General features: G+C 39.2%; 1 protein-coding gene across 5 annotated transcripts in view; it reads right to left on the reverse strand.

Annotated features, from left to right (window-relative positions):
• CCDC191 (coiled-coil domain containing 191) overlaps positions 1–24,410 on the reverse strand; it is a 99,279-nt gene that overhangs the window by 38,628 nt on the left and 36,241 nt on the right. For all 5 annotated transcript variants that reach the window (XR_011566353.1, XM_070788288.1, XM_070788289.1 and 2 more), the window contains exons 8-11: positions 18,979–19,169; positions 10,711–10,957; positions 2,341–2,786; positions 1,464–1,576 (exon numbers count right to left, since the gene is read on the reverse strand). Coding sequence is in view for 4 of the 5 variants with exons in the window: in XM_070788288.1 (XP_070644389.1) it covers positions 1,464–1,576; positions 2,341–2,786; positions 10,711–10,957; positions 18,979–19,169 (997 nt within the window). In the remaining variant the exon portion in view is untranslated. The remainder of the gene's footprint in view (positions 1–1,463; positions 1,577–2,340; positions 2,787–10,710; positions 10,958–18,978; positions 19,170–24,410) is intronic.

The following is a 24,410-nucleotide window of genomic DNA, read 5'->3' on the forward strand; positions in this document are numbered from 1 at the left end:
GTCATGATGATCACATTTTAAACTAGTTTTAGGGCCGGGATATCCAGATGGGCAGGAAATGGAATTGTACTAGGCATCTGAAGAACTGGCATCTGAACGAATTCAAGTGTCAGACTCCTGTTCTTGACAGTCTATTAAATATCGATCCAAAAGAAGCAAATGTGCAAGATGGCCTGATAATATGAGTCTGTCACCAGCTGGGGTTTCATAGGCAGAGGGGCATGGGTGGGAGGAGTATCAAGTTCTGCTCACCTAACTCAGCCAATGGTTACTTTAGGTTCCTTGTGCTGTGTTACCGAGAAGAAAATTGAAGTCCAAGTTTCAAGAATTAATAAACAAAAAACCCAGCAGGCTATTTCTTACAGATATTAAGTGTCAGCTTTGCTGGAAAAAGAGTAGTGGGGGTGCCACAGATGGCAGGAATGAGACTGTCTTTAAGGAGGCAGAAATAAGACTAGAGGATTAAAGTGAGAGCCCCAAGAGGCAGAGCCTGTGGTAATATGCCCTTTTTTCATCTTTTCTAGAGCTAGTCATTAAAGATTACTTGAAAATAGCTAGGTGTTCCAAAACATGCTAACTCTTTGATCAAACAATAATTTCTTAAAAATAATCACACCAAACTGGGCACTTCCTGATCATCCTCAATGATGGACAAAGAGGTCATAAATTGCTGACTTGGCAGAGAGTCAATGAATAGACTGCTGATTTTTTTCATTAACAGGAATGGACTTCAGGCACAGTGTACCTCTGGTGACATCACTTCCTGTTAGGGCAGCAATCCTACCACAGGTAAAAAGTCAGATTTATAAGCCACAATAAAATTGTCAAAGTGCCTACCACTTCACACAAACATATGTTCAGTGCATGACTAAGTACAGAGTAAAAGCAGCTAGCAGTTTCACTAGGTGAGCTCCAAGGAATGCTTCTCTTTTCATAGTGTGGTTTGGTTTAAATAATGATTCCATGCACATCAAAAATGTTATTAAAATGTCTGGTTTATAGATTTCATTCTAGAAGCCTGTCATCAAGGCACGATTCATTATACAATGATGTAATAACTTGATGTAGATTACTGTAAACTGATCTGTATTTTAATGTTAAAAAGTACAATGACAGATGACCTTTAGTGTTTATTCTTAGAAGCCACTCAGAATTCTTTTGTGAATTATCCCATTTTAAAAACACAGTCCAAATCTCAAATTACAAAAGAATGATTAAACCTTTCAGCAATGTTTTGTTTTTGTATTGGCCAGGAAGACCAGAAAATTTGGCAGGAGGGGTAGGAAAAAAGTCGTGTTCTCTGTGTTCTCTGGTGTATCTACTTGTCACGTATCTACTCATCTTAGACTTTGACCAGGTTCTGCTAAGTCTCAAAACCCAACAGTTGCCAGGATTCAGTCCCAACATATCCTACTCCTGGAGGAAAGATAACCATAACCCAGGTCCCACCGAGATAGCCCTGCCTTTCAGTATGGGATGGGGCGCCATCATCTGCCTTGGATTCCTTCTGGGTCCAGAAAGAGAATTTCGGGAGTCACTTCTACTGCCTTCAGTCCCAGGGGAAGCAACAGGTGAACTGGGGGGGAAGAAAAAGGAAAAGAATTCAGACCAATCACCAGTTTCAGAACTCAAAGTCTTTTACAAACTTTAATTAATCCTTACTCCCTTGAGATAACTATGTATTATTATACCCATTTAATAAATTGGTATAATGAGGCATGGAAAGGTTGAGTGAGTGGCCTGAGTCTACAACGTGAGTCAGGTGCTCTGACTCCCAACCCAGTGCTTCAGATTAATACATACTGCCCACTTCTTATCCTACCATTTATCACACATACTGAGTATGTCACAAGCATGTCTAAAACCATCCTAAATAGCTTTTGAGAAATTTGGACTATTATTCTAGATTCAAAGATATTTATCTCAAACAACTACAGACTTAAGCTAGATAAATGGCCATCCCCAAGGGCTGCTCCGTTTAGACCTGATATTTTCTGACCTGGCTTCTCAGCCCTAAACATAATCAGGAATCCAGAAATCGAGTTAGAGCAAGTAAGCATTTTCCTATTTTACTGGCAGAGTGACAGGTCCTCAGACAAAGGCAGCTACAATACAATTGCTAGCTGTATACAACTGGATCCTTATAGGCAGCCACTTGCCTTAAACACCTTTTGGTACCTTTCACATACCAATCACAATGTATGAGGCCTCTCTGCTTTGCATGTGCACAACAAGCAACTATGGAATCTGGATGTTGGGTAAAATTCAGGAGCCTTTTGACCACAAAGTAAAAAAACAACAACAAAGACTCCAGAGAGTGTTCCAGTACAATGAACATACTTTGGAAGCACTTGGCAGGTTCGTTCCCATTCATCTTCTCCCGGGTTTGACAGCTGGCAGCTCTGTGGGTGCGTATGCCCTGCTGCCCGCCGAACCTCTGCCAGCCGCTGGTTTTCCTTCAGCTCCAGAATTGTTTTCTGCTGTTCCTGAAGTTTCTTCTTCTGCTTTTCAATAAGCTGCTGCTGGAAGATATGGCGGTTGCAGAAATGACCCATGCAAACAGGTTCTGCTTTCCAGCTACTGGTTCTGAACTTCTTTTTGTTACCAGGCTGTTGGGAGGGCTCATCACCTGGGCCCTTGTGTGGCTTACTGTCAGACGTATCCAGAGGGGCCTTTTGGAGGGGAACCTGCAAGATGCTCTTTGTTGGTCTTCTGAGGTGGCAGCTGGGCAGACAACCACTGCTCCCGGAGGGAGGCTTTTCCCACAAAGCAGGGACAGCAGCCACCTGAGAGAGAAGGAATATGCTGTAGCTCATCCACTTAAAGGACTGTGCTGATGAGCTCTATCTCCCCCAGGTCGGCGCCGCTCTGTTCAATGGCACAACTGCCCTGACCCCAGCCACGGCTGCTCTGGGCTCCCACCTGGCTATCTCAGAGGCTGCCAGTCTTAGCCTTGTCAGTCACTCTTAGAATGTGTACTGTTGCTCACCACAGAACCTGGTGGGAGTGGGTACAATCACAGGAACTACTGCCATGGCCAGGATATTTGTGATCAGAAAAACGTGCTCTTATAAATATCTAATTTGGATAGTTCATTTAGAAATTGGGCATGATTACTCCAGATATACATCCCAGGAATATAATCTGCGTGAACTGACCCTGAATTTTGCAGGAAATGGGCTTCCCTGGTGCCTCAGATGGTAAAGAATCTGCCTGCAGTGCAGGACACCCAGGTTTGATTCCTGGGTTGGGAAGATCCCCTGGAGAAGGAAATAGCTGCCCACTCCAGTATTCTTGCCTGGAGAATTCCATGGACAGAGGAGACTGGTGGGCTGCAGTCCATGGGGTCGCAAATAATCAGACCCGACTGAGCAACTAACACTTTCACTTTGCAGGAAATTGAAAATATTATGGCGAAGTATATATTCTTTCTCAAGAATGTTTGACAGCTAAGGAAAAACTTTACAAATCAGTAATAGCTCTTTAATAATAACAGCTCTTTAATGACAGTTCTTCTAATGTCTCTCTTGCCACTAATAAATTAATCACAGGGTATTTATCTATTTCAGGATCAAGGCCTGGATTAAACCATACTGTCTCCAGCTATTCCAAAGAATTTATTTGTGGGAAGTGTTTGCAAGCCCACTGGGCAAATATCTACATTATATAAGACTAATGCTACCTAATAATATTTTGTATTAGCATATAGCTTAATAGTTTTTAAGGCTTTATCACATAAATCTTATTAAACAGATTTAGGTGTTGTACTCAATTACAAATTCTATATAGAAAGAAACAGACTCGTTAATCAGAAAAAGTTATGCTGGTTAAAATAATGTCACAGTTAAAATGTTTCTTCTAGAATAGTTTGATTCCATGGTCTAAAGTCTGATCAGTTTTTGACTCTGTCATCCACAGTGGTGTTAGGAGAAAAATACTATGAACTATCTTGTATCATAGAAACTTCTGGCTCCATCAGGGCGCCATACTTGGGAACTCAAAGATAATTTTCATGATGATGGAAATATTTTCCATAGACTCAGCGAAAGAGAAAGATATAATATATGGAAACTCTGAAATGTTAAAATACTTTAAAACATAGCCTTCTATTTTAGAAATGTCAGTGGACATTTATTCATGAGAACACCTGCTTAAGCAATTTAGTGTCAAGCAAGGTATGTGTTTTAGGCCCTTTTAAACTTTGTGGTAATGATGCATTATTAACCCAGCAAGACTATAAAAGCCTTGAGTACAGCAACAAGATTTCTTTTGGATCACGTTAACTTTTTAAGGTGAAAATAAGAGAATGAAAGAAAATCTTAATGGTACAGATTGTACTTAACAGAAAAGGACTGAACAGTCTGGCTCAATTAGAGAAAAACACCTCTATTAGCTAACTGATAATTTCAAAAAAATTTCAAGGTATAAGGTATGTGTTCATGGTACATATGTTCCTCTGACAGTATAATTACTGAGCATCTAAGTATAGATTTTATATATTCATTTGTTCATGTTATACTGTATACTCTGGGCAAGATCAGAATTTATCTAGTAATCTATAGAATCTATTACAGCCTTTTATTTTCATTTGTTCTACTTTTTACAACTTTATCTTTTCTTGATAAAATCTTTTATCTTGACTTCAGAGATCTGAAGACTTTTTCTTGAGTCTAAATTATATACACATGTAGCAATTTTTCTGTTTTATGCAGGTAACAAAAGATTTTCTGCTGACTTCTTCCATTTGAAGATAACTGGAACTTTGTGATGTAAAAGGCTTCATACAGCTATTTACATAGAAGATTCTCTTGGGTCTCAATGGAAACAAGATTATCTAACTAACATCAAGGCAGTTAAGTTGCCTAGGGGAAGGGACCAAAATGTTACATAAATCCAAAAAAGCACCCTCATGACCCTCCTCTGCAGAGAGAGACTAAGCTTAAATTAAAACCCACCTACTTGCTGGCAGTAATCACAACACAAAGCAAGGCTGGGGATCATACAGTGCTCAATTTAACTTCACACATTTGACTTTAGTACTTAACAGCATTATGTAGAAGGGTGCAGGGGCCAGGTTGGAGGTGAGGGGGCAGAGGTCCTTTCCCGAAAGTCTTTTCAAACATGCCAAATGCAATTATGAAAAAAAAAAACTGATAGGATTGACTTAGTAAAAACTTAACTGTATACTTAGAGAATAAACTTATGGTTCATCGGGGAGGAAGGGTGGAAGGAGGGATATATTGAGAGTTTGAGATTACCATGTACACACTGCTATATTTAAATAGATAACCAACAAGGACCTATTGTATAGAATATGGAATTTGGCTCAATATCTTATAAAAACCTAAATGGGAAAAGAATTTGAAAAAGAACAGATACATGTTTATGTATAACTGAATCACTTTGCTGTACACCTGAAAATAACATAATATTGTTAACCAACGATACTCCAATATAAAATAAAAATTAAAAAAAAAAAGAAAATGAGTTCAACAGGTTTCCCTACAGATTAATTATTGTATACTTAGAACACAGAATTTAAAATAAATGTACAACCAGAAAAAAATTCAAATATGACAGACCAATTAAAAAACAAAATGAAACTTAACTGTATACATAACAAACTCCACAAATAAATCAAGACAAATAACAAAATGAAAAAAATTGCAAAATAAATGATAATAAAAGCATCAATAGTCTTAAAAACAGAGTTCCTATAAATAACAAAAAGATATATAATCAAGGATAAAAATGGACAAAATGTATGATGAGACAAATCACTATTAACTTTTCTATACTCATTTTCATATATATATGTATATATATATATATAAATGGTCCATATAAAAAATCTTGCTGCTGCTGCTGCTAAGTCGCTTCAGTCGTGTCCGACTCTGTGCAACCCCACGGACCGCAGCCCACCAGGCTTCTCCATCCATGGGATTCTCCAGGCAAGAACACTGGAGTGGGTTGCCATCTCCTTCTCCAATGCATGAAAGTGGAAAGTGAAAGTGAAGTCGCTCAGTCGTGTCTGACTCTGTGCAACCCCATGGACCGCAGCCCATCAGGCTTCTCCATCCATGGGATTCTCCAGGCAAGAACACTGGAGTGGGTTGCCATCTCCTCCAATGCATGAAAGTGACAAGTGAAAGTGAAGTCGCTTAGTCATGTCCGACTCCTAGTGACCCCATGGACTGCAGCCTACCAGGCTCCTCCATCCATGGGATTTTCCAGGCAACAGTACTGGAGTGGGGTGCCATTGCTTTCTCCAGCTTAACCTCATAGTAATAAAAAATGCAAATGTTGAAGCAACAGTAACATGAAAAATATTTTACCTGTCAACTTAGCAAAAATAACAAATATGGTATCAAACAGGAAAATAGGTACTTCTTTGAAACAACCTTCCTGGAAGGGCCATTTGGTAAAAGTCTTTAAAATGTGCATTCTATTTTTAGGTATTTATCTGAAGTAAAAGCTTATGGATGTGTGCAAAGACTTAGTTAGCTACTTGTTCACTAAGGCTTTGTTTATAAAAGTGGTAAACTAGAAACAAGTTAAATGCCTAGCAACAGAAAAGAGTCTAGCTTGTGGTCCATGATAGTTTCATGCAGTCATTAAACACAATGGCACAGAATGACAGTCCTTAACCAGGGCTTATTCATCAAGTTCACCTGTGGAACTTCAAAAAAACCATGGTGCCCCACACCCAGAAATTCTGATTTCGTAGGTCTGAGTCTGTGTTATACTCTCAGTTGGAAACTACTGTTGCAGAAGTAGATTTAGTGACACAGAAAACTCTCATTACATTGTGGAAAATAATTTTAGAAAAACAGACCACATTATCATAAGAAAGTATATTCTCACCAAAGTGTGTATAAAGGAACATATCTCAACATAATAAAAGTCATTTATGATAAACCACAGCCAATATAATGCTCAGTTGTGTAAAGCTGAGAACCTCCCCACTAAATTCAGGAACAAGACAAGGATGCCCACTCTCACCATTGCTATTCAACATAATATTGGAAAGCCACAGCAATCAACAAGAAAGAGAAATAAAAGGTATTCAAATTGGAAGAGAAGAGGTGAAACTGTCACTGTTTGCAGAAGCCATGATTCTCTATACAGAAAACCATAAAGACTTGCTATGCAAACTATTAGAACTAATAAATGAACCCAGTAAGGGGACTTCTCTGGTGGTCCAGTGGTTAGGACTCCACACTTCCACTACACAGGGCACAGGTTCCATCCTTGGTCAAGGAGTGCACACATCCCTACTGTGCAGTGCAGCCAAAAAAAAAAGCAAAGGAATTCAGTAAAGTGGCAAGATATAAGATTAACATATTTAAATCTGCTGCATTTCTTTACACTAACAATGAAATATCAGAAAGAGAAAGCAAAAAAAAAAAAATTCCATTTAAAACTGCATCATTTTGGCACAACACTGAAAATCAATTATGCTTCAATAATAAATGAATAAATAAATAAAACTGCATAAAAAAGAAACCTAGAAATAAGCTTAACCAAGGAAGTGAAAGGCCTGAAAACTATATGCTGAAAACTACAAAACACTGATAAAAGAAACTGAAGATGATTCAAAGAAACAGGAAGATATCCCATGCTCTTGAATTGGAAGAATTAATGTTATTAAAATAGCCATGCTACCCAAAGCAATCTACAGATTAAATGCAATCCCTATCAAAATATTTGTGACATTTTCCACAGAACTATAACAAATAATCCTAAAATTTATATGGAATCATGAAAGAACCAGAAATGCCAAAGCAGTCCTGAGGAAAAAGGATCAAGTTGAAGGCATAGCCCTTCCAGACTTCAGACTATACTACAAAGCTACAGTAATCAAAACAGCATGGTACTGGCACAGAATATAGAGCTCAGAAATAAACTCACACACCTATAGCAGATTAATCTCTAACCAAGGAGGCAAAAGTATACAAAGGAGAAAAAAGTCTCTTCAGCAAGTGGTATTGGGAAAGCTGGACAGTCTCATGTAAATCAGTGAAATAAGAATATTTCTGAATACCACATATAAAAATAAACTCAAAATGGTTTAAAGACCTAAATATAAGACACGACATCATAAAACTCCTAGATGAGAACATAGGCAAACTGGACATAAATCACAGCTGTATTATATTAGATCAGGCTCCCAAATCAAAAGAAATAAAATCAAAAGTAATCCTACTCAAACTAAAAAGCTTTTGCACAGCAAAAGAAACCATCAACAAAACAAAAGTCCACTAAATAGAAGAAAATATTTGCAAACAATGCAACTGACAAGGGGTTAATATCCAAAATATACAACAGTGCATTCACCTCAATATCAAAAAAGCAAACAACCCAATAAAAAGTTGGCAAAAGACCTAAACAGACATGTTTCCAAAGACGACATACAGATGGCCAACAGGCACATGAAAGATGCTCAATATCACTAATTATCAGAGAAATGCAAATCAAAGCCACAGTGAGCTATCACCTCATACTGGTTAAAGTGGCCATCATCAAAAAGTCCACAAATAATAAATGCTGAAGAGGGTGTGAAGAAAAGGGAATCCTCATACACTATTGGTGGGAATGTAAACTGGTGCACCCACTGTGGAAAACAGTACAGAGTTTCCTTAAAAAATTAACACAGCAACACTATTTATAACAACCAAGACTTGGAAACAACTCAAGTGCCTATCAACAGACAATTGGTTTAAGAGTGATGTATATAAACACAGCAGAAGATTACTCGGCCATAAAAAAGAATGAAATACTGCTGTTTGCAGCAACATGGACCTAGATAATACCATACTAACTGAAGTCAGACAGAGAAAGACAAATATTATGTGATATCATTTATGTATAGAGTCTAAAAAACAATACAAATGAATGTATACACAAAACAGAAACAGATTCATAGACATAGAAAACAAACTTACAGTTGCCAAAGGGGAAAGGGGAAGGGGAGAGATAAAGTAGGAGTAGGGGATTAACGAATACAAACTACTATGTATAAAAGAGATATCAACAAGACCACAAGAAACTATATGCAATTATCTTACAATAACCTGCTGCTGCTGCTGCTAAGTCGCTTCAGTCGTGTCCGACTCTGTGTGACCCCATAGACGGCAGCCCACCAGGCTCCCCTGTCCCTGGGATTCTCCAGGCAAGAACACTGGAGTGGGTTGTCATTGCCTTCTCCAGTGCAGGAAAGTGAAAAGTGAAAGTGAAGTCGCTCAGTCATGTCAGACTCTTAGCAATCCCATGGACTGTAGCCTACCAGGCTCCTCCATCCATGGGATTTTCCAGGCAAGAGTACTGGAGTGGGGTGCCATTGCCTTCTCCGTACAATAACCTATAGTGGAAAATAATATGAAAAATATGTATATATAACTGAATCACTTGTGTTATATACCTGACACTAGTAAAATATCGTAAATCAACTAGGCCTTCCTTTTCCTGTATTATGGTAAATTAGATATCCTCAATGACTTGACTGAAGAAAATTTAAAAGCTAAATAGCATTAAAGAGAAAAATCTCCATACGCTTGAATAGAGAAAAGACCAGGCTATATACTTCAACATGTTATTGGTGTGTGTGTGCATTCTCAGTCATGTCCGATTCTTTATGATCCCATGGACTGTAGTCAGCCAGGCTCCTCTGTCCACGGAATTTTCCAGGCAAGAATACTGGAGTGGGTTGCCAATAGGAGGTGGTTCCTCCTCCAGGATCTTCCTGACCCAGGGATCAAACCTGTGTCTCCTGCATCTCGTACATTGGCAGGCAGGTTCTTTACCACTAGCACCACCTGGCAAGTGCTTATCTCTAAATGATGGAATTATTGCCTATTTTTTCTTTTTCCTATTTTTTACTCTTCCTCTGTGAATCCATTTCTGTTTTGTATATACATTCATTTCTTTTTCCTTTTTGTCATTTTCTCCTGCCAATTGCCAGAACTCATACATATGAATTCTTATTAGGAAAATTAAAACTAAACATTCCCCTCTTATAAATCACAAGCTCATTTACAAGAGAAATGTCTGATAATCAAATAAGAGGTTCAGGAATTCTAAACAAAGCTTTATACATCTCTTTTTGGATGGAATTTTTCTCTTAGTTGTTTTAAATTCCCTGTCTATATTACATCTCTACCAAATTTCAACTATTCCAAAGTTTATACGTGATTATAAAAGAAGACTCATTTCAAGAAAGTCAACACTGACTGAAAGGCAACCTTTGTTCACTGCAGCAGCTCTCACCTTTTAGACGGCCCAGGCCAGGAAATCTGACAACAGCATAGTCCAGGCTGTACTGTGCTGTGTTTAATCGCTCAGTCGTGTCCAACTCTCTGCAACCCCAAGGACTATAGCCCGTCAGGCTCCTCTGATGGGAATTCTCCAGGCAAAAATATTGGAGTGGGTTGCCATGCCCTCCTCCAGGGGATCTTACCAACCCAGGGATTGAACCTAGTCTCCCACACTGCAGGCAGAGTCTTTACCACTGAGCCACTAGGGAAGCCCAAGAATCCTGGAGTGGGTAGCCTATCCCTTCTCCAGGGGAACTTCCTGACCCAGGAATTGAACTGGGGTCTCCTGCAATGCAGGTGGACTCTTTACCAAGTGAATAGCCCAGGCTATACAAGGACAAAGCTAAATTCAAGTATGTAATAAGCAGGAAGACTAAGCAAAGGAAAAACATCTTACTTCTCCATTTCTAGGTGGATCCTCCATAGCTGTTGCCTCCTCAAGCAGACCGATGCTTGATGACATGTTTGCACTGAGTTTCCCTAGTGATGCTGCCTCCAGCAGCTCATTCATTTTCTTCCTGGTTTCCTCCTTTGTTACAGCCAGTTCTCTCTTTAGGATCTCTGCACGATGCCAATGCTGCCATTCTGTAAAATGGTGTTGGAGAACTCGTTTCCGGTTATGCTCAGTGGCCAGTTGTTGTTTTCTAAGCAACAAAGCACTTCCATTAAAAAAGAAGCCATTTACTGCTTTTTAGTTGATAATATAAATGAAATACAAGTCTAAAGAAGTTCTAGAGATGCTACATCATAGCTCCAGTTTGTTCTTTTATTTAAGCTCAAAGGAGTCATTTTATAAAATTCCCCAGTGCAAAGGCTGTGCTCAAAGAAGAAAATGGCACCTCAAGGCACTGCCTCGGAAGAAAGAGGGACTGTTCTGTTCTGTCGCACCACAAAGACTTGCTAAATTTTTTTATTATCATAATATAGTTTCTGAGAGGTTCTGGAGGGAAAGGAGCAGAAAGAATAGGTATTCAGGTAACTACTTGAAAAAAATATATGAATGGATGAGGGAGATATTCAACTATACTTGCAAATCTAAGGAAGACAGGTTTGGGAGGAGAAAGGGACAAAACTTAACAAGTGAATTGTCAATAATTAGTTAAGTATAAGACATAAAAATAAACATGAATTTACAAGGGTGAACCTTGCAGAAGGACTTGGTCAGGGAAAGGATCTCTGCAGAGAAGGACTCGTTTACCAAAGCCATAAAGTGCATGAACGAAGGACTTCCTTGTGCAGACACTTGTTAACACTAGAAGTACGTGAAGGAATACACAAGGCACTTGCTCCCACAGAGCTCACTCATAATCTAGTAGGGGATCTGGTTCACTCTCTTCCTAAGGAAGAGCTCCTTTTGATTCCTGAAAACTTCGTGATGTTAGGGGACATGACTGAGTGGAGTTGGGAACTGCCAGCTACATTCCCCTCCCAAAGGGGCTCTCAATTTGAAGACATTTTGGGGATAGCCAGGTGACAATTCAAGCATAGAGGTCTCTGAGATCAGTCTATAAGTGGATGATTATCATCTCCGAAGAAGGGAGATGTAGAGCTTGGAACTTATGTCACAACCAGGGTCCATTTTGAGATTTAAAATCTAATATTGTTTAGATACCTACTAATTTTACCTTGTAAAGGTGACTTGAATAAGTTCTCTACAACATTATTTGCATATTCACTTCTGTTAAACATATGTAACACTTAACCCTCCTCATGGACTTTTTGGGGTCATATCAAAAAAAATCGTAAGGTTTTAAGCCAATGAGTCAGAAGAACATTTCTACAGTTCTTACATGCTTAAAGTGACTTTTAAACCTTCTGTGACTGACACCTACACTAAGGAAAAAATGTTACACCATGACTTCAATATAAGCTTGTGTGTGTATGAAACAAAGTATATATAATTGCAACAAAAGTTTTGTCAAAGGATATTTACCCTTACTACCAGAGATGTACTCCAATGTTTCTTTTCTAATCTATCCTATTTTTTAAAAAACATACCTTGTCTTGAGGCTGATTTTAGGAACCATTAATGAGTTAAAACCCTTAATTTGAAAGACTACTCCAGAGTCACAGAATTTAACATATGTCAGAGGAGTTGGGTGAAATAACCAACTAGTGAGAGGAATGTTGATTGAAATAATAGAATTTAGGATAAATGCTAACAACAATTCTGCCAACAGCATATTTCATTATATATAATTGTTTCTTTCTAATGCAATGATAGATAAAAAATACTTGGTGATTGATGGTTTTTATAGTAAAAATACAATATGGTAATAAACATTTATATATAATATTTTACTTTGATAGAAAAAAAGAAAAGGATTTGAGACTGAGTGACCTTGGAATAAAAATTTTTAAAAGAAATAAGACTAATAAATCAGGTAGCAATGCAGGAAAAAACAAAGCTCAAAAAATTTCAATGTCTAAATAATGAAACAAACAAAACACCCTATGGCATTTTACTCAAGTGAGTGGAAATTGTAAATTTCCACAGGCCAGAAGATGTATGTGCTCTGTCTAATTAATGTAAAATTTGATTTACATCAATCTGGGCATGAAGGAGAAGTGTGAAGTCTACCTGATATGTTAATTTCATGTTTTTATAGCAAAATCACTGCAGATGGTGACTGCAGCCATGAAATTAAAAGACACTTACTCCTTGGAAGAAAAGTCATGACCAACCTAGATAGCATATTTAAAAGCAGAGGCATTACTTTGCCAACAAAGGTCCGTATAGTCAAGGCTATGGTTTTTCCAGAGGTCATGTATGGATGTGAGAGTTGGACTGTGAAGAAAGCTGAACTCTAAAGAATTGATGCTTTTGAACTGTGGTGTTGGAGAAGACTCTTGAGAGTCCCTTGGACTGCAAGTAGATCCAACCAGTCCATTCTGAAGGAGATCAGCCCTGGGATTTCTTTGGAAGGAATGATGCTGAAGCTGAAACTCCAGTACTTTGGCCACCTCATGCGAAGAGGTGACTCATTGGAAAAGACTCTGATGCTGGGAGGGATTGGGGGCAGGAGGAGAAGGGGACGACAGAGGATGAGATGGCTGGATGGCATCACTGACTCGATGGACATGAGTCCGGGTGAACTCCGGGAGTTGGTGATGGACAGGGAGGCCTGGCGTGCTGTGATTCATGGGGTCACAAAGAGTCGGACACAACTGAGCAACTGAACTGAACTGAACTGAACTGATAGCATAAACAGCTAAAAGCTGCACTGGACTCTTGACTGTCAAGGAGAGGGATTATTTGGATAGTATGAAAAGGCAAAGAGAAAAATACTTCTGGAAATATAACAAAAGACTAAAGAGTTAAAAAAAAAAAAAAAGTGGGTTGAAAATGCATGTTTATTATTGTGTTCAGAGCTTTCCCTATAGTGAATATGCAGGGATTCGAGGATGTACTTGGGTTTGTGGGAATGGTAGGAACACAGAAGCCAGGGATCCAGAGACAAGGCTGGTTCTGCTCTTGCTCCCTTGTGGTTCCCTTCAGCAGAGTGACACTTTTGCAGACAAGCCCATTTTTATACCTTTAAAATGATGATACTAAAAGCATAAATATTTCTGAAACTGAAAAATCACTTCTTAAAAGCTCAGTCAGATGTGATTTACTTCGGCATGCTAACCCAAAGAAATAGTTCCAAATAAACATAAAATGAAGAGGTCCTTTATGGATCCTGTCCCAATATGGTTCCAGGGTGAAATCAGGGAATTTCTGATAAGAGTATATAAATTGATCATTATAATTATATAACAAATGCAGAGAAAGGCTGTCTCCAAAGAACTAAGTAGATAAAATGTAATAGGTCCAAATAGGAATTTAAATATGAGCCAGGCTGCTCAGAATCAACACCTCAAATGCTACGTATCTGTTGATCTAAAACACTAGTCAGAAGAACACTAACTAGATAGGGGACCCTGGGTAAGCAACTGAAAGTGTCTCAGATTCCGCTTCAAAAGTGGTGTCATTCTAACAACAAGCCCTATACTGCCCCATCGCACAGGAGTCTGTTTTTAAAGATGTAATTAAATTTTAAAAAGAACCTGAAAATATAGAACAAATGCATGTAAGGTAACAGCCCTATCTAAGGACAAGACTATTAGATATCTAAAAGGTCAGTGTCTTGAATTTTTTAAAAGGAAGTGAGAAATGATAAACAAATAACCATATGCTAGTGATCCAATAAGAGTGCTGAAATCTGATGCAGAACACAAAAATAGCAACGATGCAAACAGCTGCATTTGGGGTGAGCGGGTTCAGCAGGAACAGGAATGCATAAGCTAATGCATTCTGAAATGCACCAGGTAGCCCCCTCCAGGGAAAACATGGAAGATAACACAATTCTACTTTAGAGAGATTTAAAGTGAGCCAGCCAGGGCAAGTCTGGCTGGTCCTCCTGCCTCTCTGGCAGACACACTAGGAGCTTTACCAGCTTTGGATGCCACGTAATTTCTAGCCTCTCAAATGGATACTGCGATGAGCATGAAGGGAAGGGCAGTGGACCGTGATTAACAGAGATGCTTCATAAAAGACTGCCCTGCAGCACGCTGAAATCAGGAGTTCAGAAATGGGGACTACCTGACAGTCTCTCGTCAGTTCTGCCTTCCCACCCCTAGCTAGCCTGGCGGGTTCACCCCAGCCTTTCCCACACAAGCTGAGTATGTACTGGCTTACCAGTTTTCCCCTAAACTGAAAAATGCTCTCTTCTACTTAGTCATGATCTGTCTCTCTCAAAAGATGGGACCCAAGAGTTCCTATTTTTAAAAAGCTGCTTGGGGGACTGTAATGCATGATAGCCAAGTCTATGTCACTCCTAAGTTTTTTATCTTATTGCGCCTTCTGTTGCAATTATTTTTAGTATTTGGGTAAATTTTTAACTTCCCCACTTAGATTGAAAACTCCTAAAAGGCAAGAATGTTCAACACTCTTTTTAGTTCCTCTGCAGGTACTTAAGAAAAAGTCTACTATACAGTAAGCATCAGTAAAGCTGACCAGGTGAATGAATACATGCTCTCAGACAGAATAAATGAATGAGTGAGTGAATAAATGTCACGGTTTGAAGGATGACAAAGGGCCTGCCACTGTACTCCCCAATCCCCATCACTGACATTTTGGGCACTGTTTGCAGACACTGCCTAATAAAGTGTAAGTTTCCTAGGAGGGATAACATCAAATTGAGGAGTACAGAGACGGAGTATGAGGAGCTAGAGGGACACAGGGAAGAGATGAAAGCCTGGTCCAGGAAAGGCCCAAAGCACTTGTTCAAGGGAAGGCAGGGTTGAGGATACTGTGGAGATTAGTAAGAGAAGGACAGAGATGCTTCCCAGGAAAGAACTGAGGAATCCGGAGAGTAGGCTCAGGAACGGTGGGGAGAGGATGTAGAAAACAAGCCCTGCTTCTTCCCAGTGTGTCCAGGCTGGCTGTAAATGGAAGGAATATGGTGGAGAGGCGGAATGGAAGATCTGGAGCCAACTTTCAAAAGTGAATATGTTAAAGAAATTACAAATACAGTTCAAGTCCAATACCACCACGGCCAAGGGTCTAACTTAGCATTGTGTGCCACCATTTCGTTGTACTACCTGAGTGGGTAAATCCTTAATTAAGAGTTCGGGAATATCTGTCAATGTTCCAACTGTATTACAATATTGTACTGACATTCTATATACACCGAAACTACTTTTAAAAGAAAAAAGACAGACAAAAATTCCTATTAGGGAATTTTTAAGAAAATTTAGAAAATAAACCTTTAGAAAAAGGTGTATCTTTCAGGAGAAATACATGGATGAGTGAGGCTCTGAGCACAAGCTCAGTAAGAAAAGAAGGTGACTAAATCAGGAATGAGAAGAGAGGGATTTATTGTTGCTCCAGAGAGAAAGTGGGAAGAACAGAAAGGAAAGAAGGCAGAGAAAGAAGCCCCAAATGCTGGGCCCTGCAAGGGGGACAGGCCAGTAAGAGGAAAGCCCAAGTGGCAAAAACAAATGTGGATTCAAGAGCTGGAGCCTCAGGTCAGAGCTGACATCTGAGAAACAGACACAACACATGATTTTCATGTCCAGGTGAATGGGCTGAAGAACCAACGATGTCCTGTCCATCTGTTAAGAGTTATAATTTCTATAATGGGTAACCCATTTACAATAAGTGCTCTCTATCCTTTGATCTCACTATTTAGGAAAAAAATGCTTGAAAATGTATAGAGTTAAATTATAGAAGAAGAAGCAACCAACTTCATTCATCCACTGGCTCACCTATTATTCATCAATTATGTATTTAGCGTTTACAGAGAAACTGGGAGAAACTCTGACAAGCATAGCAAAGGGGATCCTGGCTCTCCTGACACCCTTAGTTCCACTGACACTTCTTGGTTTCTGCTTGTAGTAGCTACCTTTGAGCTTTTTTCTCTACCTCTAATAACCCAACCTTCCTTGCACAAAATCACCCAAAAATTTCCTAAAACAATCTCTAGAATGAAGAACAACATGCAGAAAGCCAGGGATTTGTAGGAAAGCAACATGAAGGACAGTGTGGCTCCTTTTCTATATTTCTACCTTGATTTGTTATTTATTAATTACTGCTCTTGTTTCACATCTACAACCATCTAGAGTCAACGGCAATATACCTGAAAAACATGACTGTCTTAGGGAGCCATCACCTAGATTTTCTTTAACTAGGAGCAGCATAGTATAGGAAAAAGCATGTGACTTAGCATCAAAAGGACCAGGCTCTAGTCTTGGATGGGCTACTTGAAGCTTTATGACCTTGACAGAGTTGTTCATCCTTTCTGTGCCTTATTTTTGCAATGTGTAAAATGAGGGGCTGGATCAGATACTCCTTGAGGTATATCTTCCTACTCGAAGAGTTTCTTGCTCTAAAGGTTTATAGTAAAAAAAAATTATTATAAGTTAAATATTTTCTAACTCTGACAGTTAAAAAAATGTAGTATCTGTGCTAAGCATTTAAAAATAGACACTTGAAAATAATTCACAGATATGAGACAAGAAGTTCTAAGAAGATCTTTAAAAAAAAAATTGGCACACAGTGCTATTATGAAATCCCCATTTAGTGCTTTTATATTTAAATAGCTTAATTGGAATGGAATCTCAAGTTCTTCAGATTTTTCTTCTATAGGTTTCTTCTTCTGGCATGTAAATTTCACAGACCACTCTGAACTTTAACATCTTAGTTTCCACTCCTGTTATGCCCTCACTCATGATGTTTCCCCTTTGCAACATCTCTAATTTCCTTCGCTTTTTTATCCAACAAATCCACCCAATTCTTTGGTCAATCACTGGGTCCTCAAAATTTAGAAGTAAATTGTAAAATGCTCCTCCCCCACACTGAAGATATTCCCTCAGCATACTGTAGGAAAGAAAATTGTCTAAGTCACCATCCTGCTTAAAAACCTTCAGGCATTCACCTTTATCTACCAAAGAATGCCTAAACTCCTTGTCTTACCATTTAAGGCCTTTCACAAGTTTATGAACTTGACAACCACAGGCTTGATGATTTCCAGCCATATTTCATGCCATCATCTCACTCCTTACTTCTACTGAGGAACATCCCACTAACCGCATGCAGAATCCAACTTAAGACCCATCTTCTTGATAAAGTCCTTCCTGATATTCTGTAGGAGCCTCCTCAGTTACTTCCCTCTAGTAGGTTCTCAACAGCCAAAGGAGATACATTACAAAGTATATAATGCTAGTCCACACCTGTACTATTTCTAGATTTCATCTTCCCCACAAAACTGAGTTCTTAGAAGATAAGGGGTCATGCGTCAGGCTCCTACGCACCCACCCCATGGCCTGATGCTGTCATGGTGATGCACAACTCCAGCGTGACACTCCCTTCTATCAATACATGATGATACTTTCACATAGGATTCATCCAATTTTCCACCCAGAATGAACAAGAGGATCGCTGGTTGAGAAATGATTAAACCCAAGACCATGAACTGCTCCCTCCAGCTTTCCTCACCAATAAACAAATGGTTCCTTCCACATCTATGATTTTGGTTCAAGAATGCAAAGTTGAGCTTGGAAATCAAAAGAAGAAAACATATTGAAAGTTGATAGAGCAAAAGAAAGTTTTCTTTGAGGACAAATTCTGTGTCATTCACAAGTCTAAGAGGGAACTGATATAAAGGTGTCAAAAACCTCTAAATGAGATGTGGGGAAGTGGGAGAAATCATTCTTGCAAGGTTTGCTCTCCCAAATGGATGTTCGTTACCTATGTCTGTAATTAACATTCTATGTGAGGACAGTGATTTCTATCAATGAAAATCACTAGCACATAAGCTAAAATCTGTCTCCTAAATTGTAAGATGGTCCAGGGTGCAATGCTACTATATCAAAGGACAAGGGAAAAAGCATAATACTAGCTTCCTTTAAAAAAAGAAAAGCATGTACATTTGCATATTTTAATCCAAATTTTTTTGCTTATAATGTTCAGTTAAAATTTTCCAGTTTGGGATGTAACAGAGAAGAACAGTGATATATTTTAAATGTAAATGAGATGATTCCAGTGAACAGCATTTTTAAAGCTTATTTTTGGGTTCTTCAGGAGGAAACATGTCCTACATAAACATAGAAACATAAACGTATGTCCTACATATACATTTTCATAGTATATAATTCATGGTATTAATACAAATAATAGTACCTGTTTTCTTCTCTAAGGTAATTTTCTATGGCTTGAGTCTCTCGCCCCAACTTCTGGGATCTCATGTAGTCTCTCCAGGCCCGCAGGACCTTCAGTTGCAACTTCCAGTCGGACAGGGTCCCAGCTTTCCCCAGCTTAATCCTATGATCAAGAATCAGCTTGTGCCAGGCAGAGAAATACCGTTTTTGACACTGCAATGGAAACATTGGAAAATCAGTGCTAGGGTTTCTAATATCTACTGATGGGAACCCTCTCCTCAGATTTCCCCCATACTTTTTCTAACAAATCTAGGAACTTGATGGAAGGGGAACAGACAACTGCTTTATGCCAATAATGATGAGAAACACTCAAGTCTTGCAGCTAAGGCACTATCAGCCTCATGACTTAAGCTATTACTACAATATTTAACTCTTGTCCTAAGGCACTAGTCCTACATAGAGCTGGAGTAGCTGTCACATCTAAGATCTAAGTTAAGAGGCCTATTTGGGAGACTTGAAAGGTCTGCTTCGCAGAGATCTCCCGTGCCAGACTGTCTTGGGGCTTCAATGCCAACCGGGAACATCACTGATGTCCTAAACAAACGAACATAGGAGATCCCATAGCATGGAATGCAGTTTCTGGTGCCTCGGAACAAGACAGCTAAAAATGGCTTCAGCTGAGCTACCACTGACCACGTCAGGGTTTTGGTGAGCACTCCAAGAGAAACTAGATACCCAGGCTGCTTGCAATCTTCCACTATATGTATCTGACAACAAATCAGACAAGGTATACTGACCCTAAGGATGTCCCCAGAGGAGTACTTATGGTGCCAGGCTAAGACCTACATCTTCTATTTTCACATTTTATGCTCCTACTTCATCAAATTACTTTCAGTTCTTGCCTTATACCAACCACACTGTTTTTGCACTTCCCCATTTATGGTCATATTAATTTCTCTGTCCTTTTATGCCCTCTCTTTGCCTGATGACTTCAGGAGTCACCTCTCTCAGGAAGCCCTCCTATTACCAACTACTCTCCCCACATGCAAGTACTCTTCCCCTGGGTTGCCAGAGCAACCTATGCTTTCTACAGTTAAAGCAGTCCTCATACTGTATTATAGTCACCTGATACCAGTCTTCACAAGACTGTGAGCCTCTAGAGGAGGGCCTGGCCGATCTGAGAGTGCACCACATGTGCATGCTCAGTTGCTCAGGCATGTCTGACTCTGTGATGCCATGGACTGTAGCCGCCAGGCTCCTCTGTCCATGGAATTCTCCAGGTAAGAATACTGGAGTGGGTAGCCATGCCCTTCTCCAGGGGATCTTCCCAACTCAAGGATCAAACCCAGGTCTCCTGCATTGGAGGTGAATTCTTTATTGTCTGAGCCCCAGGGAAGCCCCGTACTACATGTGGGGGGCACTACATAGAAAGTAACTGCATAGAAAGTGACTCTGGGAGGTCCAAGAGGTGCCTAGCAACCAGCGTCAAGAACTTGGGGGCCATAGCAGGGTTGGCCCTATTTACTGCTTCTTTCTCTTTAAAAATACTTATCCTTCACTATTTTAACATTTAGTAAGCACCCATTGTGTTTGAATTTTGGGATTCTGAACAAGTTTTTTTAAGATATAATCTCTGCGTTTGTGAGGTTATAGGGAGAAAGAGTATATAACTTAAAGACCAATAACATAGGCGAGCATAGGCTGGAATTCCTAGAATAGCTCATTTGGCCTGAAATATTTTCCACAAAAGAAACCGATTATATTGTCATTTAGACAAACTACAAAATCTTGTTTTTTATAATTTTCCATTAGGAGAAACCACAAAAGTCTTTAAATATTCCTTGTTCCTTCTCCATTATGTCAAACGAGGACAGATTTTCTAGACTTTCACCTTAGATCCCATAAAAGGAAAAGCAGGAAGGATGGAGAAAGTAAGAGAAAAGGGAGGAAGGACAGAATGAATGAAGGGAAATTCACTGAACATAAGATACATTTTTAGTCATAACAAGGAAAAGATGCACAGCTGCCTGTTGAGGGGGTATGGTTTTTTATTATTATTTATCTATCCCAAAAAATACAGCATGAAAAAAATAGTGTTAACTTGTGCACTGTAGTCTATAGAAAACATCATATCTATTTGCCACATTCACTTAAGAGTTTCTTCTTAAGTGACTTGATGAAATATTCTATATATAGGTAACTATCTCTAATTTTAACTCCTGGAATATTTCTAACAATTAAATAGTACAAACATAATCCACCTTGATGATAATAGCACTATTAAGAGTGTCCTTCTTGGATTTCCACATTCTTTCTCTCTGTAAAATTCAAAGCATTTCCCATGTACTATTTTATTAACTCATAGACCATCATTACAAAATAGACTCCAGATATTATGATTTACCTTACCAAGCCAAATTTCAAATTGAAAAGGGATAATGGCTAAATTCACAAAGTGAAGAGTTCGTGGTATACCTAAAGCTAAAATGAAAACATTCAGGCATCCTGATGACCCTAATATACCAGGCTATGGAGAACAGTGTGGAGATTCCTTAAAAAACTGAAAATAGAACTGCCTTATGATCCAGCAATCCCACTGCTGGGCATACACACTGAGGAAACCAGAAGGGAAAGAGACACGTGTACCCCAATGTTCATCGCAGCACTGTTTATAATAGCCAGGACATGGAAGCAACCTAGATGCCCATCAGCAGACGAATGGATAAGAAAGCTGTGGTACATATACACAATGGAGTATTACTCAGCCATTAAAAAGAATACATTTGAATCAGTTCTAATGAGATGGATAAAACTGGAACCTATTATACAGAGTGAAGTAAGCCAGAAAGAAAAACACCAGTACAGTATACTAACACATATATATGGAATTTAGAAAGATGGTAACAATAACCCTGTGTACGAGACAGCAAAAGAGACACCGATGTATAGATCAGTATTATGGACTCTGTGGGAGAGGGAGAGGGTGGGGAGATTTGGGAAAATAGCATTGAAACATGTATAATATCATGTATGAAACGAGTTGCCAGTCCAGGTTCGATGCACGGTACTGGATGCTTGGGGCTGGTGCAATGGGACGACCCAGAGGGAGGGTAGGGGAGGGAGGAGGGAGGAGGGTTCAGGACGGGGAACGCGGGTATACCTGTAAAAAAAATTGAAAAAAAAAAAACTTCTCTTAAAGAGGAAGAGCAAATTATTTGCTTTTTTTATACTGAAAGAGAAAGAATTTGATACATCACTTACCTCAGTAGAAAAGCACTGCTGGAAAACATGAATTTAAGAGGGGGAAAATTTGAGTTTGTAAACGCCATAGTCAATATATTAATATTTCTTTAAAAATACTTAAGTTTAGACTTTGAGAGCAACATGATCAGTTTTGAAGGTCTGTAATTCAGTTTCACTACATAGAAGTTAATAGCAGCAAAGTGACATACTCATACGGTAACTGCTCTCTTGAAATCACCTTGCCATTGGTTTTTATCCCTGCCTACTCAAAAGAGCAACCCAGCAATCCCATTTAAATTAAAAAAAAATAAAAGTATGAATCAATAGTCACTTGGTTATTCTTGATTCACAGTAAACATTATTTAGACAAACAGGAGTCCCATCAAAGTGCTTGGAAGAAAATATTTGACAGAGGAAAAAAGTCTTGGTTCTGTCTGCTCTGGGACAAGATGCTAGCACTCTGTTCTTACTGAGAACAGACAAGAAGTGACACAGCTGACAGTCACCATCTACTTATCCTTCCTATTATGTTCCCCCAAGCAGAGTCCCCACAGTGCTCAGGCCTGCTTCTCCTCTACAGTTCTCCACTCTGGAACTACAGAAGGGCTCTATCCCTTTGCTCTATGAAACAAGAACTATACTTAAAATCAAAGCTGGTTGGAAAAGGAACAGATTCTGCTTAAGCCAGAGAACCATGTTTGAACAAGGCAGACAACTAGTCTTATCTCTCTCTGCTTCTTACCTAGCTCATTTATTTCTGCACCATGTTTTTATGTCTAATACATTCTCAAATAAAGTCATTTGCTCTTTTGCTAACTTCTAACGTCTCTTTTTTACAGTTGTGGTGATAATTAAGACTTGTTACAGGTAAATAAAATGCTGGAAATCACTGTGGGAAGAACTGCTCCTAAGTACATATCCACCTGCACTGCAGGCAGATTCTTTTTTTTTTTTTTTTTTAATTTTATTTTATTTTTAAACTTTACATAATTGTATTAGTTTTGCCAAATATCAAAATGAATCCACCACAGGTATACATGTGTTCCCCATCCTGAACCCTCCTCCCTCCTCCCTCCCCATACCATCCCTCTGGGTCGTCCCAGTGCACTAGCCCCAAGCATCCAGTATTGTGCATCGAACCTGGACTGGCAACTCGTTTCTTACATGATATTTTACATGTTACAATGTCATTCTCCCAAATCTTCCCACCCTCTCCCTCTCAGGCAGATTCTTTACCGACTGAGCTACCAGGGAAGCCCAATGTTTAAAATAAAATACTACAAAGTGAGTTCAAAATTGGAAAAGGAGTACATCAAGGCTGTATATTGTCACCTTGCTTATTTAACTTATATGCAGAGGACATCATGCGAAATGATGGCCTGGATGAATCACAAGCTGGAATCAAGATTGCTGGAAGAAATATCAACAACTTCAGATATGCAGGTAATACCACTGTAATGGCAGAAAGTGAAGAAGAACTAAATAATTTCTTGATGAGGGTGAAAGAGAGTGAAAAAGCTAGCTTAAAACTCAACATTCAAAAAACTAAGATCATGGTATCTGGTCCCATTACTTCATAGCAAATATATGGGGAAAAAGTGGAAACAATGGCAGATTTTATTTTCTTAGGCACAAAAATCTGTGGACAGTGACTGCAGCCATGAAATTAACAGATATTTGCTCCCTGGAAGAAAAGCAAATCTAGACAGTGTATTAAAAAGCAAAGAAATAACTATACCGCAAAGGTCTGTCTAGTCAAAGCTAAGGTTTTTCCGGTGGTCATGCATGGATGTGAGACTTGGACCGTAAAGAAGGCTGAGTGCCAAAGAACTGATGTTTTTGAACTGTGGTGTTGGAGAAGACTCTTGAGAGTCCTGTGGTCAGCAAGGAGATACAACCAGTCACTCCTAAAGGAGGTCAACCCTGAATATTCATTGGAAGGGCTAGTGCTGAAGCTGAAGCTCCAATACTTTGGCCACCTGATGCCAAGAGCTATTTCACTGGAAAAGACCCTGATCGTGGAAAAGACTCAGGGCAGGAGGCGAAGTGGATGGACAGAGGATGAGAATGTTGGATGGCATCACTTACTCAATGGACATGAGTTTGAGCACACTTCGGGAGATAGTGAAGGACAGGGAAACCTGGCCTGCTGCAGTCCATGGGGTTGCAAAGACCTGGACATGACTGAGCGACTGAACAACAACTACAAAG

This window comes from Bos indicus, chromosome 1 (genome assembly GCF_029378745.1).
Source record: "Bos indicus isolate NIAB-ARS_2022 breed Sahiwal x Tharparkar chromosome 1, NIAB-ARS_B.indTharparkar_mat_pri_1.0, whole genome shotgun sequence".
NCBI classification, from domain to species: domain Eukaryota; kingdom Metazoa; phylum Chordata; class Mammalia; order Artiodactyla; family Bovidae; genus Bos; species Bos indicus.